General features: G+C 52.0%; 5 protein-coding genes across 5 annotated transcripts; all 5 read left to right on the plus strand.

Moving 5' to 3' along the window:
* The first annotated feature begins 718 nt into the window (after positions 1–718).
* SEPMUDRAFT_146999 (uncharacterized protein) lies at positions 719–2,549 on the plus strand. Its single transcript, XM_016904018.1, has 3 exons — positions 719–962; positions 1,017–1,400; positions 1,456–2,549. Exons 2-3 carry the CDS (start codon positions 1,350–1,352, stop codon positions 2,284–2,286), a joined length of 882 nt encoding a protein of 293 aa, XP_016763122.1. The 5' UTR covers positions 719–962; positions 1,017–1,349; the 3' UTR covers positions 2,287–2,549.
* Positions 2,550–3,060: 511 nt separating this feature from the next.
* On the plus strand, positions 3,061–6,072 carry SEPMUDRAFT_161276 (Sugar_tr-domain-containing protein; the record flags this gene model as incomplete). Its single annotated transcript, XM_016907926.1, has 3 exons — positions 3,061–3,165; positions 3,713–5,444; positions 5,510–6,072. The coding sequence occupies 3 exons, from the start codon at positions 3,061–3,063 to the stop codon at positions 5,875–5,877; spliced, it is 2,205 nt and encodes a 734-aa protein (XP_016763123.1). The 3' UTR covers positions 5,878–6,072.
* Positions 6,073–6,348: 276 nt separating this feature from the next.
* On the plus strand, positions 6,349–9,572 carry SEPMUDRAFT_147000 (Lem3/Cdc50). The gene is made up of 4 exons (XM_016904019.1): positions 6,349–6,574; positions 6,647–7,582; positions 7,651–7,813; positions 7,874–9,572. The coding sequence occupies exons 1-4, from the start codon at positions 6,472–6,474 to the stop codon at positions 7,968–7,970; spliced, it is 1,299 nt and encodes a 432-aa protein (XP_016763124.1). The 5' UTR covers positions 6,349–6,471; the 3' UTR covers positions 7,971–9,572.
* Positions 8,828–9,652, plus strand: SEPMUDRAFT_36825 (metalloprotease; the record flags this gene model as incomplete). The annotated part of the gene is made up of 1 exon (XM_016908649.1): positions 8,828–9,652. One exon carries the CDS (start codon positions 8,828–8,830, stop codon positions 9,650–9,652), a length of 825 nt encoding a protein of 274 aa, XP_016763125.1.
* Positions 9,653–10,676: 1,024 nt separating this feature from the next.
* SEPMUDRAFT_147001 (GABA permease) lies at positions 10,677–12,518 on the plus strand (the record flags this gene model as incomplete). The annotated part of the gene is made up of 2 exons (XM_016904020.1): positions 10,677–12,116; positions 12,195–12,518. 2 exons carry the CDS (start codon positions 10,680–10,682, stop codon positions 12,435–12,437), a joined length of 1,680 nt encoding a protein of 559 aa, XP_016763126.1. The 3' UTR covers positions 12,438–12,518.
* Positions 12,519–12,721: the final 203 nt, after the last annotated feature.

Below are 12,721 nucleotides of genomic sequence, written 5' to 3' on the forward strand. Positions count from 1 at the left end.
ATGATCTTACGGACACCGATTTTTCATTTTTATTTTTATTTCTATTCTTTTAAAAGATGGTGCCAGGTGGGTGGTGTGGCATGACAAGGCCGACCAGAAGCGACAGCCAGCAGAATGACGCGGGTCTGGCAGCTGAGGTGCTGCAACGGCGCATGTCCGACCCGATCCAGACAGATTCGCTTCATGCTTCTTTTGCATGTGATTCTCGCTGCTGCTGCTGCTGCTGCTGCTGCTACCTCCTACACACATAGAGGATAAGGGGGACCCGTATCTGTCTGTTTCATCACATCTGCATGTGTTGCAGACGTAGGCAGAGTTCGTGATCATCAAGCCTTATAGCCGATGAGAACTAATGTCGGAGCCGGGGGAGCCAGGGGAGGGGAAAGCGTTGCGACAGCTTCTTCTGGTCATCGGTACGGTCGTTCTCAAGTACTACCTCCTAGCACGGAGGTACTACAACATAGTGGTCCGGTATGCCTTCGCGTACGCTGCAATTCACTTACCACATGTACCCTGGCAAAACATATGGTAATTAAGGTACTTGGTGATCATGATCATGCTCGCTGCTTCCCACCTAGGCACAGGTAAGGTACATAATTCATTCGTTATTCTCTGGGACCCTGAGCTTGGCATCATGCAGGGAGTCGCTAGTCGCCTTGAAAGCTGAGGAACATGCTTGTATCAAGCGTCATATCACCATGGGGTGATCAGGGTCAAGAACATGAAGATGCGAGGGTCTGCACTCTTCAATGATGATTCGCTTGCAAGGTTTGCATTAGTTGCGAGTCGTCTTCAGTTTCAGAAGAAGTTCTATAGACGAAATACGATCAGATGAGATCGAGAACGGTACTTCCGAGAGGAGAGAGGGTTTTGCTGAATCATCAAATGGAGAGAACCGGTATGAAGAGTTGTTGGCAGCATTGAATTGAAGCCGAGAGTCTGGAGGAGATATCGAGTACCTACTAGTATCGATGCAACGTCAACAATGTTTTTGTTGAACTACAGAAGGTACATACCTGTACATATGCTTCCGCATGATGTCTGATCAAGTAGGTAGGCAGGCTCAAGCTGATACAATCAGGCTGAAGTGGAGGTGACTCCAATGGAAAGCAAGAGTTCGAGTTGTTGGAAAAGAACCATGACAGGACAGTCTGCCGGCAGTTCATTCCAACGCGAAGAACCAGGTGTATCGGCACTTACCTTAGGTCATCTGCGGGACGCAACTGCAACGTCATTGTTGGTGGCGCGCGCGCGCTGACAGAAACAGCTCGACAGGAAAACGTGAATGAGCCGCTCACTTTCACATTCTTTCTCGCTCTACCATCTTCAGGTACCTGTATACACTCACCATGGCAGACTTCGCACCTCCGCCTGGCCCGCCGCCTCCAAAGGTCCCAGAAGTAGGTGCAATCGACACTCAGCGCCACGAGCTCAACTGATCTAACGCAACAATAGGGCTGGAAAGCAGTCTGGAACACACAGTACAGCGAGTGGTTCTATGTCAACACACACACGGGCGTATCGCAGTGGGAAAAACCAACCGAGCCCGTTTTCGGTGCCGCAGGCGCACCTCCGCCAGGCGCTCCACCGGGGTACGACCACTCGACAGCACAGGCGACCGGACCCGAAAAGGGCGGATACTTGAACAGCAACAATCCATATGCCGGTAGTGGAGGGGCAACGGGTAGCAATAACATCTCCGAAGATGAGAAGCTGGCGCGAAAACTGCAAGAAGAGGAGAATGCACGCAGCGGCAACCGAGGCACAAGTGATGGATACTACAATCACGGTGCTCCTGGCCAGAGCTCAGCGCCCGGTCAAGCATACGGCCAGCAAGCGTATGGCCAGCAGGCGTACGGTCAATCGAGCAGTCCTGCGCCATATGGCGACCAGGACCGAGGCAAGAAGGGGGGCTTTCTGAGTAAGATCACAAGCAAACTGGCTGGCAGCAGCGGCTCGAAACCTTCGGGATATCCTCCACAGCACTATGGAGGAGGTGGAGGCTATGGAGGCTACCCTCAGCAAGGATACGGAGGTGGATACGGAGGATACCCTCCTCAAGGAGGCATGTATGGTCATGGTCAACCACCTCGTAAGAGTGGAATGGGAGGCATGGGAATGGCAGGAGGAGCGGCGCTGGGTTTGGGAGCTGGTGTGCTCGGTGGAGCTTTGATCGCGGACGAGATCGGCGACCACGAACAGGACGCATACCAAGATGGCTACCAGGATGGCCAAGATGACGATGGAGGTGATTTCGGCGGCGGTGACGATGGTGGTGGCGATTAATCCTTGCGAGTCGTTCTGTGGAGGAATTGTGAACTTTTTGGGAAGCAACGGTACATACGACGACGAGCATGCCCGAAAAATGATGATGATGATGATGATACGAAAGTCCTCTGCCTACCTCAGGTACCTTACCTAGGTACATATGTAATCATGAAGTCTTTACTTCCCACTAAAAAGGAGCTACGCAACATGATGTGCACTCACTCACTCACTACCCCCTTTTCAACTTCCAAGCAGAGTAGAGAGATTATACGCAACTCCCGCACCTTAAGGTAGGGACGCTTTGGATGCGGTCTTGTCTAACTCTCTTTGTCTCTATAACTCTCTGAAAGAGTTTATTCTGCGGCCTCTTTGGGCACATCTTCAATGATATACCTACCTACCAGGTAGTAGGAGAAGGCCTTGTTGTTGTCAATGAGTGTGTTTGTTTTTGGTAAGCGCGTGAAGGTATTCATAAGAGACCTGATGTGTTGTACGAGGTTAGGATGTACATGTCGACAAGAAAGATAGGTGGAGGCCTCGGTCGGCAGAACAACAGGATCGATCTCCACATTCTTATTATTAACGCTCACAGTCAGGGTACCTGGGTACCTGTACCATTTGATCTCGTGCAGCTGAAAAAAGCATCGTGACCAGTGACATTTTTATATTCCCGAGTACACACACCTCGTGCCCTATGTCCTCGTAGTGTGCATGATTGTAGTGCGGTACGACATTTGTTGACAGTAGTGAAGCGTGAAACAAAACATAAAAAAAAATAAACGTGGCAGCAGGATGGGATGGGATGAGATGGGGGAAATCTGCAGGCGGTCGTCGGGCTCAACGAATAGGAGGCATAGGGGCGCGCTCAGCCTTGGATCAGCAACGCATTATTTCGGGGTACTTTCTACGTCAAGGCGTAGGAGTGTACCTTAGGGGAGAGAGAAAGGGAAGACATTGTACCTTTTTTATACTCTCCGTGTACCTAGTATTACCTATCCCCGTATCTTGATTCTTGTTGCGTTTCCATAGTTCTTCTACTGCCTACCCCAAGTACCTTACTCTCCCCGTCGCACAAAGCCAATGCTCCACCCTGTCCCCCTCAACAGGTAGCAAATAGCATCCGATTCTTGTTTGAGATCTCGAGCGCGCGATATCAACAGAGCCAGCCGAAGCCCTGCTACTAGCGCCGCCGATTGGAGTTCCTCTATACACCACACTACCCTACCTTACGACACCTTGCAGCACAAGTCGGTCTGCTGTCCGCATACTGACTGGATATTGGACTTGGGGGGTGCTGCAGCATACACACGCACACGCGCACATTCCTGGCTTTCGCTCTTTTTCCTCTTTGAGCCAACCGATTGTCGGTCAGAAGGCTGCCGAACAGCCTCTGTCTCCAAAGATTCCGTTCTCACCAGACAGCTCTGCCCGTAACCCACAGCAGACCATACCCTTGCACACCTTCTCGTCCTCCTCGGGCCGACGACACAGCAGCGAGTCCTACAACGAGAAGGACCGTGAACGCCTCCGGCGGCGCTCGAACTCCTTCGAAGACGACGACGACGACGACGACTTCTCGCTGTGGAGCGACACCGGCGATCTCGTCGACCAACTTGCTGACGAGGAAGACCCGTTGGCCGCTCGGTTACGAGACAGCGCCAGCGTCGAGAGTCCTCGCAAGAGTCGAAAGCATCGTTCCTCGAAACACGTCCGATACGCCTCAAACCATTCCCACGGCGAGAAACGTCACGGCCAGTCTGGCTTCGTCACGAGAAAGGAGGATATCGTCGTTCCCACTCCACCACGCATACCACTCAGCTGGGGTCAGAGACTCCTCGCTCGCACCATGGCGCCCGGCGATGGCCCTGCGCGCATGCACGGCCTGCATGGCAAGAAGCTCGTGTACTTTTTGTCCATTTTCGTGTCATTAGGCGTCTTCCTGTTTGGATATGATCAGGGTGTCATGTCTGGGATCATCACAGGTCCGTACTTCAAGGACTACTTCAACCAGCCGACTCCTGCAGAGATTGGAACCATGGTTGCCATCTTGGAGGTAGGAGCTTTCATCTCGTCCATCGCAGTCGGGAGAATTGGAGACTTGCTCGGCAGAAAGAAGACGATACTGTATGGAGCTTTGATCTTTGTGGTCGGAGGTGCGATCCAATCCTTTGCCAATGGCATGCCCATGATGATGCTGGGAAGAATCATTGCTGGTCTCGGGGTAGGAGCGCTGAGTACCATTGTGCCCGTGTACCAGAGCGAGATCAGTCCTCCACACAATCGAGGCAAGCTGGCGTGCATCGAATTCTCGGGCAACATTTTTGGCTACATGTGCAGTGTCTGGGTGGACTACTTTTGCAGCTACATTGACGGACATTGGGCATGGCGCCTCCCTCTGCTCATGCAGGTGGTCATGGGAGGTCTGCTCGCCGTAGGGAGTTTCCTGATTGTGGAGTCCCCCCGATGGCTGCTGGACAATGATCATGACGAAGAGGGCATCGTGGTAATTGCCAATCTCTACGGGAAGGGCGACATTCACAACCAGAAAGCTCGTGACGAATATCGGGAAATCAAGATGAACGTCTTGCTGCAACGTCAAGAGGGAGAGCGCTCATACGCGGACATGTTCAAGCGTTACTACAAGCGTGTTTTCATTGCCATGTCCGCGCAAGCTCTCGCGCAGCTCAACGGCATCAACGTCATCTCTTACTATGCACCTCTGGTGTTTGAACAAGCAGGCTGGGTGGGGAGAGATGCCATTCTAATGACCGGTATCAATGGCCTGACGTATCTTGCATCTACGATACCCCCTTGGTACCTTGTCGATCGCCTGGGCCGCCGATTCATCCTGCTGTCCGGTGCAGTAGCGATGGTCATATCACTTTCAGCCATCTCGTACTTCATCTACATCGACATTCACCTCACGCCCACCTTGGTCGTGATATTCGTGATGATTTACAATGCCGCATTTGGATACTCGTGGGGTCCGATCCCGTGGCTCTACCCTCCAGAGATTCTGCCTTTGAGCATCCGAGCCAAGGGTGCAAGCTTGTCTACTGCGACGAATTGGGCATTCAACTGGCTCGTCGGTGAAATGACGCCGATACTCCAGCAAGCCATCAAGTGGAGACTGTACCTGCTGCATGCTTTCTTCTGCGCTGTCAGCTTCGTAGTCGGTAAGTCGGCATGCGCGAGAGAGATAGTCACACCCCGTGTATACTCACTGACCTGTAACAAATAGTGTGGTTCATATACCCCGAGACTGCCAACGTCCGCCTCGAAGATATGAACTCCATCTTTGGTGATGCCACAACAGTCGCACCAACACCCGAAACCCTCGCCGAAGCCGCGTCTCTCTTTGGTGATCGCTCACCGGTTCCATCCTTCACCCTGGGTGACGATCAACCAGGCGGCGACATTCCCGACTTGGACTTGCAGCCTCCAGAGGTGGACATCAAGGATGGCAAGCCGATGCTCGGCAATGGCAAAGGAGGCGAAGGTGTCGCGGGCTGGCTCAGCAATGTGGCTGACAAGATGAAGCGTGGCGGCGAGGATTCGAATGGGGGTGGCAGTGGGAAGTATAAGAGAGTGGGCCAAGATGAGCAATAACGCACGCTAAGAAGCAGGCATGAATTTGTTGCCGCAAGGTGGTCTAGTATTGTCGAGAGCAATTTCAGCGTTTTGGGCGAGATGATGATAAAGGCATAGATCAACTACCTGATGCATGTGGCAGCGCAAGATCTCGTATTGCATACGAAGCTTAGGACAGTATATATATATGTATTCTACACAACAACGGTTTCGGGACACAGGCTGCTTTCAGTTTCTACACCTACCTACCTTATGACCCTCATAACCCTCATGATGACATGATATTGCAACAGACCACAATGGGCGTCAAAATGGTGTAATTGTGTACATGTATAGGATAATGTGTACGTAGCGGCGAGAAGCGGAGGAGGTCCAAAAGGGTCTATGGATCCAGAGGGAAGGCCGCGGATCGTCAGCCACGGAATCCCTGTACGAGGCTAAGTAAGCATGTCAGTACGAGCTGGAGGCGAGAGGACACTCGCGTCCCTCTTTACTTGGTGCCAGTTGGTGGTACCTCCTAGTGCCTGAGTCCGATTCATTCCACCTCCAGTCTCTCCCTTCTTTCTCATGTCCTCCTCCTCGTCCTAGCTTCTACCCACCACCATCGCCGACATGTCGCAGACGACGCAAGTGCAGCAGCAGACCGACGCCAACAGCACGCAGGGCAGCGAAGAGGTGGACAAAAAGGACCAGCCGAAGAGCAGGAGGCCTCCCAGTGAGCTGAGATACGATGCGATGCGCTCCGATGCGCGCTGTATGGACAGAGTGGGCTGATGACGGTGGACAGACAATGCCTTTCGCCAGCAGCGACTGAAGGCCTGGCAGCCCATCTTGACGCCGCGGACCGTGCTGCCACTGTTCTTCGCAGTCGGCATCATCTTTGCCCCCATCGGCGGCGTGCTTCTGTGGGCCAGCTCGACCGTACAGGAGTTGATTATCGACTACTCGGACTGCAACGCGACCGCTCCCATCTGTCCCGAACTGGAGAGGATACCGAGTGGGAAGATCTCTTCTCACTTTAAGAACTCCACCGATACCGCACAGGCGCCACAATGGTGTAAAGAGACGGATGTCCAGGTTGGCTTCCCATTGAACAGCAGTCTGCCATCAGTACACAACGTTTCAACTACGCAATGTCATCTGCAGTTCTATGTGCCCGACCGCCTCTCCGGCCCTGTGCTGCTCTACTACCAGCTCACCAACTTCTACCAAAACCACCGACGATACGTGCAGTCCTTTGACCAGGACCAACTGAAGGGGAATTTCCGGGACAACGGCTCTATCTCTGGCAGCAACTGCGATCCTCTGGAACGGGGCAAGGTCAACGACAGTGACTCAGTAGAGAAGCCATACTACCCTTGCGGGCTCATTGCGAACTCGATGTTCAATGACACTTTCGCAATGCCAGTCCTGTTGAATGCGCCGGGATCAGCGTCGCCCAATATCACCTACAACATGACCAACGAGAACATTGCCTGGTCCTCGGATGCTGCTTTGTACGGTCTCGCGCCATACACCCCTGATCAGGTCGTACCTCCACCGAACTGGCGGGTTGCATACCCAGTCGGTTACAATGAGGATTACCCCATACCAAATCTCAAGATCTGGGAGGAGTTTCAGGTGTGGATGCGGACGGCTGGTCTGCCGACCTTTAGCAAACTTGCGTTGCGAAACGACAACGAAGCCATGGAGATTGGGACGTACGAGATGGTCATCAATGACTGTAAGTGTTGAGGACTTGGCGAAACCCTGGGCCCGGGTAGTGTGACTAATGCCCGCCTCTTCTCGTAGACTTTCCCGTCACCATTTACGACGGCACCAAGTCGATTCTGCTCTCGACTCGCACCATCATGGGCGGCCGCAATCCATTCCTAGGTATCGCATACATCGTGGTCGGAGGCTTGTGCATCCTCCTGGGCGGTCTCTTTACTGTCACACAATTGATCAGGCCAAGGTCAGTATCTATCAACACAGAATCTGGAACAATCGCTCTGGCTAACCTCGTGACATACAGAAAACTGGGCGATCACAGCTATCTCTCATGGAACTCCGAGGGCCCCTCCACGGCAACTACAACCGGACGAGCACCTAGACCTAACGAAGCAGCATAAAAGAAGATACGACTATTGTTCATTGTTCCAGTACGCAGTTGGTACAGGGCGTTTTGGTGTTTCAGGCGCAGTATCGGGTTTCTGCACGGGTATCTCAAAATCACAGCGGTGGTGCCACAGATGCATCACGGAGGATTGCCTCACAACGAATGTTACCATGATCAACTTACCCGTCTTGCGCAGCTGTGAGACTTGCACCTCCCCTACGCAGCAAATACACAACAACATCCTTTATACTCTCTGTCGCCAACCCAGCCAGCCCCGTTCTTTGCCCTTCATGTTCTTCGAGCGCACCAGACCGGGCGGGCAGGCCGACTCCGAAAGGTGGCAAACATGTTTTGAGCTTAGCGACTACTGACTTCCTCTTCGAGGCTCTAGATTGGTCTTTTGGAAAGGCCTTCCGTGCTGCAGCTGGCGACCAGTCTCGCGGATCGGCTTTGTTCGAGCTACCGAGCCTTTCTGACACAACGTGTAGAGCCGCAAACGTCGAGTTCTCGACTCCGACTACCCCAGGTATAAGCTGATCTGGATCAGAGCGACAACTGTGTTATATACCAAGGGCATGGTCCCACTATTGTAGCACGGTTCATCAGCTTGTGGTGTTGGCACGTTGAGTGGGAAGATCAAGTACTTTCTATACCCCATTTACATTCCGGGGGTTTATAGCACTGGTCAGAGGCAAAGGCAGACTCACATTCCTCGGAACGATCGACACGATCCTCTATCGCTGAAGACGGACATCACTTGCAATAATGAAGGGCTTCACCATTGCCGCCTTGGCAACCATTTTGTCTGTCGTCACAGCAGCGTCGCCGAATCAGGACGGCATATCCACGTTCGTGGACCCTGCTACGAATATGACGATTCGTCGATTCGACTGTGGCACAACACGAGCGAAAGCCTCTGCACACTTTAATGCAACCACCAAGTTCTTGGCTCGCAATGGGCGTAGACCTGGGCAAATCCCAGCGGTCTCCAAACGAGCCGCTGTCACTCCTGCGATTACTATAGATACCTACCTCCATCTTCTGACGACAACAGCAGCAGCGGGCACCTTGACGCCAGACATGGCCACTGCGCAAGTCGCCGCGTTAAACAAAGCTTACAATCGCATTGGAATCACTTTCAACCTCGTCAACGTATCCACCACCGTCAACGATACATGGGCAATCGCGGACGGCACCGCCATGGATGATCTCAAAAAGGCACTGCGCGCAGGAAGCTACCGAGACCTCAACCTCTACTTCCACTCGGACCCTGCGGGCGGAATCCTCGGCACGTGCACTTTACCCTCCCAAGTCACAGCCCAAACGACGGCAGCCGAGTACTACACCGACGGCTGCAACATCAACGGCCACACGATGCCCGGCGGCTCCCTGACGGGCTACAACATGGGCATGACAGCCGTGCACGAAACGGGCCACTGGCTCGGTCTCTTGCATACATTTGAAGGGTATTCGTGCGATGGCGAGGGCGATTTGATTTCGGATACTCCCATGCAGTCGACGAGTACGGATGGTTGTCCTGCGAAACCTCCTAAGGATAGTTGTCCCTCTAAGACGGGAGTCGATCCGATTCATAATTATATGGATTATTCTTCGGATGCGTGTTATTCGCAGTTTACGCCCGGCCAGGTTGCGAGGATTCAGAGTTTGTGGGGGACTTATCGGGAGGGGTTTTGAGGGCGTGGTGGATTGGGGGGATTTGGGGGAGGGAGGGAGGGAGTGATGGAGGGAGAGAAGGAGAGACGATGGCTCATGATGAAGACTACCTGATGACTTTTTGTTCTTTGCTTTTTCTTGTCTTTTCTTGACCTGTATATATATACTTCTTGACGATGAAATACATTGTACATTTTACATTATTCTTGCTGCACACACTTCTTTTCCTTTTTTGTTCGGTTTCGTAAAAAAGAAGAAGAAGAAGAAGAAGAAGAAGAAGAAGAAGAAGAAGAAGCGTTATCGATGCTAAGCTCGCGGTATCACTTGGAAGTGATGGATGTCGTCGTAAGCGTGCCAAGAAAAAGTTACATGTAATAGTAATACCGTAAGATACCTACCCATACGTATCAAGTATGGATGTATGTACCCTAGGTATACGTATGTACCTTAGGTAGGTAGTCGTAGCCGTAGTCGTAGGATGTAAGATTGTAGGTAAGTAAGGTACATTATGTACTGTACGTATAGATGCATATACCCGAAGGAATGTAATTCGTCCGGGTAAGATAAAAAGCACGTGGGAATATAGGCTAGGCCCTACTATCTATCGGTGCTTCTATCGGTGGATTTTGGATTCCTTTGCCCGGACTGAGGCCGTGAGACGACGACGACGAGAGTAGGAGCGCGCCTACAGTACGAGGTTAGACTCGGTAAGCTTAGCTGCTGAGGTTTCACTGATAACTTGTGAATTGATAATTGATAACCATCTCTGGAGTCTTGGAACTTGATATCCACCACTCCACTCCGTCTATCTTCCTTTCTTCCACTTCTGCTTCTGCTTCTTCTTCTTCTTCTTCTTTTGCGATATCATCATCAATATCATCATTACTGCGCATTTCGTTGCTTCTCCCCGCAACCTAGGTACTTACCAGTAGCTTTGCAAAGATAAGATACCTCACCTACCTGGGTCCTGGTACCTACCACCTCCTCCGGCCTCTCTCTCTCTTCAACCTCTCAAAACCCCCCCCCGCCCACCGGGATCAGAGCACGAATGGACAGCATGAAAAGAAGACTATCCGCCATTGGCGGCGGCGGCGATGGCGGAGGAGTAAAAGCGGCGCGCACCAACTCCATCTCGGCGCAAAACGCCGCCGCAGACCTGGCTCAAATGGGCTACAAAAGCGAACTTCCACGCAGTCTAAGCATGTTATCCATTCTCGGAATGTCCTTTGCCATCATGGCCGTGCCCTTTGGTTTATCCACCACCCTCTACATCACTCTCACCGACGGCCAATCCGTCACCATCATCTGGGGTTGGGTTTTGGTCTCCCTCATCTCCCTCTCCATTGCCGCTTCCCTGGCCGAAATTTGCGCCGTGTATCCAACTGCCGGTGGAGTGTATTACTGGAGTGCAATGATGTCGACGAAAAAATATGCTCCAATTGCCTCGTGGATTACGGGATGGTTGAATTTGGTGGGGAATTGGACGGTGACGCTGTCGATAAATTTTTCGGGCGCCCAGTTGATTTTGAGTGCCATTAGTTTGTACAATGAAGATTTTGTCGCGAGTGCCTGGCAGACGGTTTTGATGTTTTGGGCGTGGACGTTGGTCTGTTTTGGAGTGAATGCGTTTGGGGCAAAGTATTTGGATCTCATTAACAAAGTCTGCATCTACTGGACGGCCGCGAGCGTGCTCATTATCATGATTGTCTTGCTCTCCATGTCCGACACCTACCGCTCCGGAGAATTCGTCTTTACCCATTACGATGCCAGTGCGAGCGGATGGCCGGATGGATGGGCATTTTTCGTGGGCTTATTGCAAGCAGCGTACACGCTGACGGGATATGGATTGGTAGCATCCATGTGCGAGGAAGTGCAGAACCCAGCACGAGAAGTGCCCAAAGCAATGGTCTTATCCGTTGCAGCAGCCGGAGTCACAGGAGTCATCTACCTCATCCCGATCCTCTTCGTCCTCCCCGACGTCGCCACCTTATTAGACGTCGCCAGTGGCCAACCGATCGGAACGCTCTTCAAAATCGTCACAGGCTCCACCGGCGGAGGCTTCGGTCTCCTCTTCCTCATCCTCGGCATCCTCTTCTTCGCCGGCGTAGGTTCCCTCACCGCCGCAAGCCGATGCACCTACGCTTTCGCTCGAGATGGAGCTCTCCCCGGTAGCAAATGGATCGGAACCACCAATTCCACCTTGAACATTCCCCTCTGGGGTCTCGTCCTCTCCACCGTCGTCGACTGCCTCCTCGGGCTCATCTACTTTGGCTCCACAGCCGCTTTCAACAGTTTTACGGGAGTAGCAACCATCTGTCTCTCCTGCGGCTACGGTCTCCCCATTCTCGTCTCTGTCCTGCGAGGTCGCAAAATGGTCCAACATTCCACGTTTTCTCTCGGGAAATTCGGCTTTGCAATCAATATTCTTTGCCTCGCGTGGATTGTTCTTGCTATTGTGCTTTTTTGTATGCCTGTTAGTTTACCCGTAAGTTACTTCCCTCTCCCCTTTTCCCCTCCCCACCTAATCAACCATCCCACGCTTACCCGAAAAAAAAAATTCTAGGTCGAAGCCTCCTCCATGAACTACGCCTCAGTAGTCTTCATCTCCTTTGCAACGCTGAGTCTGATCTGGTATCTCATCAACGGCCGAAAACATTTCACGGGTCCTCCTGTTGTAATCCAAGATGCGGAAGAAGCTGCTACGCTCGAAGGGCAAAAACCTCATGCTCTTGGTGATGGGGGAGATGGAGAATTGGGTCTTGATGGAGAGGCGGTGGGGGAGAAACAGGGGTGGAAAGTTCGGTAGATTTTGTTTTTTGTATATGACTATAAAGGTATGTATATAAGTGGTGGATGAGATGAGATGAATAGATGGATAGGTGGTAGGTACCTGTAGGTTTATTTTACCTAGGTATATTACCTACCTACTTATTAACAGTCTATACTCGGTTTGGATCGAGCCCTTTTGTCCTCCTCTCTCTCTATATATAGGACTGACATTAGGTTATATATAGGTACTCGAGCTGAGAGATGATTTGGTAGGTACCTAAAGTATTAGCAAACAGATGATCCTCTTAGCTAGACGAAAAG

Source organism: Sphaerulina musiva, assembly GCF_000320565.1.
Source record: "Sphaerulina musiva SO2202 unplaced genomic scaffold SEPMUscaffold_2, whole genome shotgun sequence".
NCBI classification, from domain to species: domain Eukaryota; kingdom Fungi; phylum Ascomycota; class Dothideomycetes; order Mycosphaerellales; family Mycosphaerellaceae; genus Sphaerulina; species Sphaerulina musiva.

Excerpts from the sequence above, each read along its gene's own strand:
- SEPMUDRAFT_146999 (XM_016904018.1), top strand. The coding sequence starts at position 1,350 with ATGGCAGACTTCGCACCTCCGCCTGGCCCGCCGCCTCCAAAGGTCCCA. Across the intron at positions 1,401-1,455 it reads CGCCTCCAAAGGTCCCAGAA|GGCTGGAAAGCAGTCTGGAA; the intron begins GTAGGTGCAATC and ends ACGCAACAATAG.
- SEPMUDRAFT_147000 (XM_016904019.1), top strand. The coding sequence starts at position 6,472 with ATGTCGCAGACGACGCAAGTGCAGCAGCAGACCGACGCCAACAGCACG. Across the intron at positions 7,583-7,650 it reads CGAGATGGTCATCAATGACT|ACTTTCCCGTCACCATTTAC; the intron begins GTAAGTGTTGAG and ends CTCTTCTCGTAG. Across the intron at positions 7,814-7,873 it reads ACACAATTGATCAGGCCAAG|AAAACTGGGCGATCACAGCT; the intron begins GTCAGTATCTAT and ends CGTGACATACAG.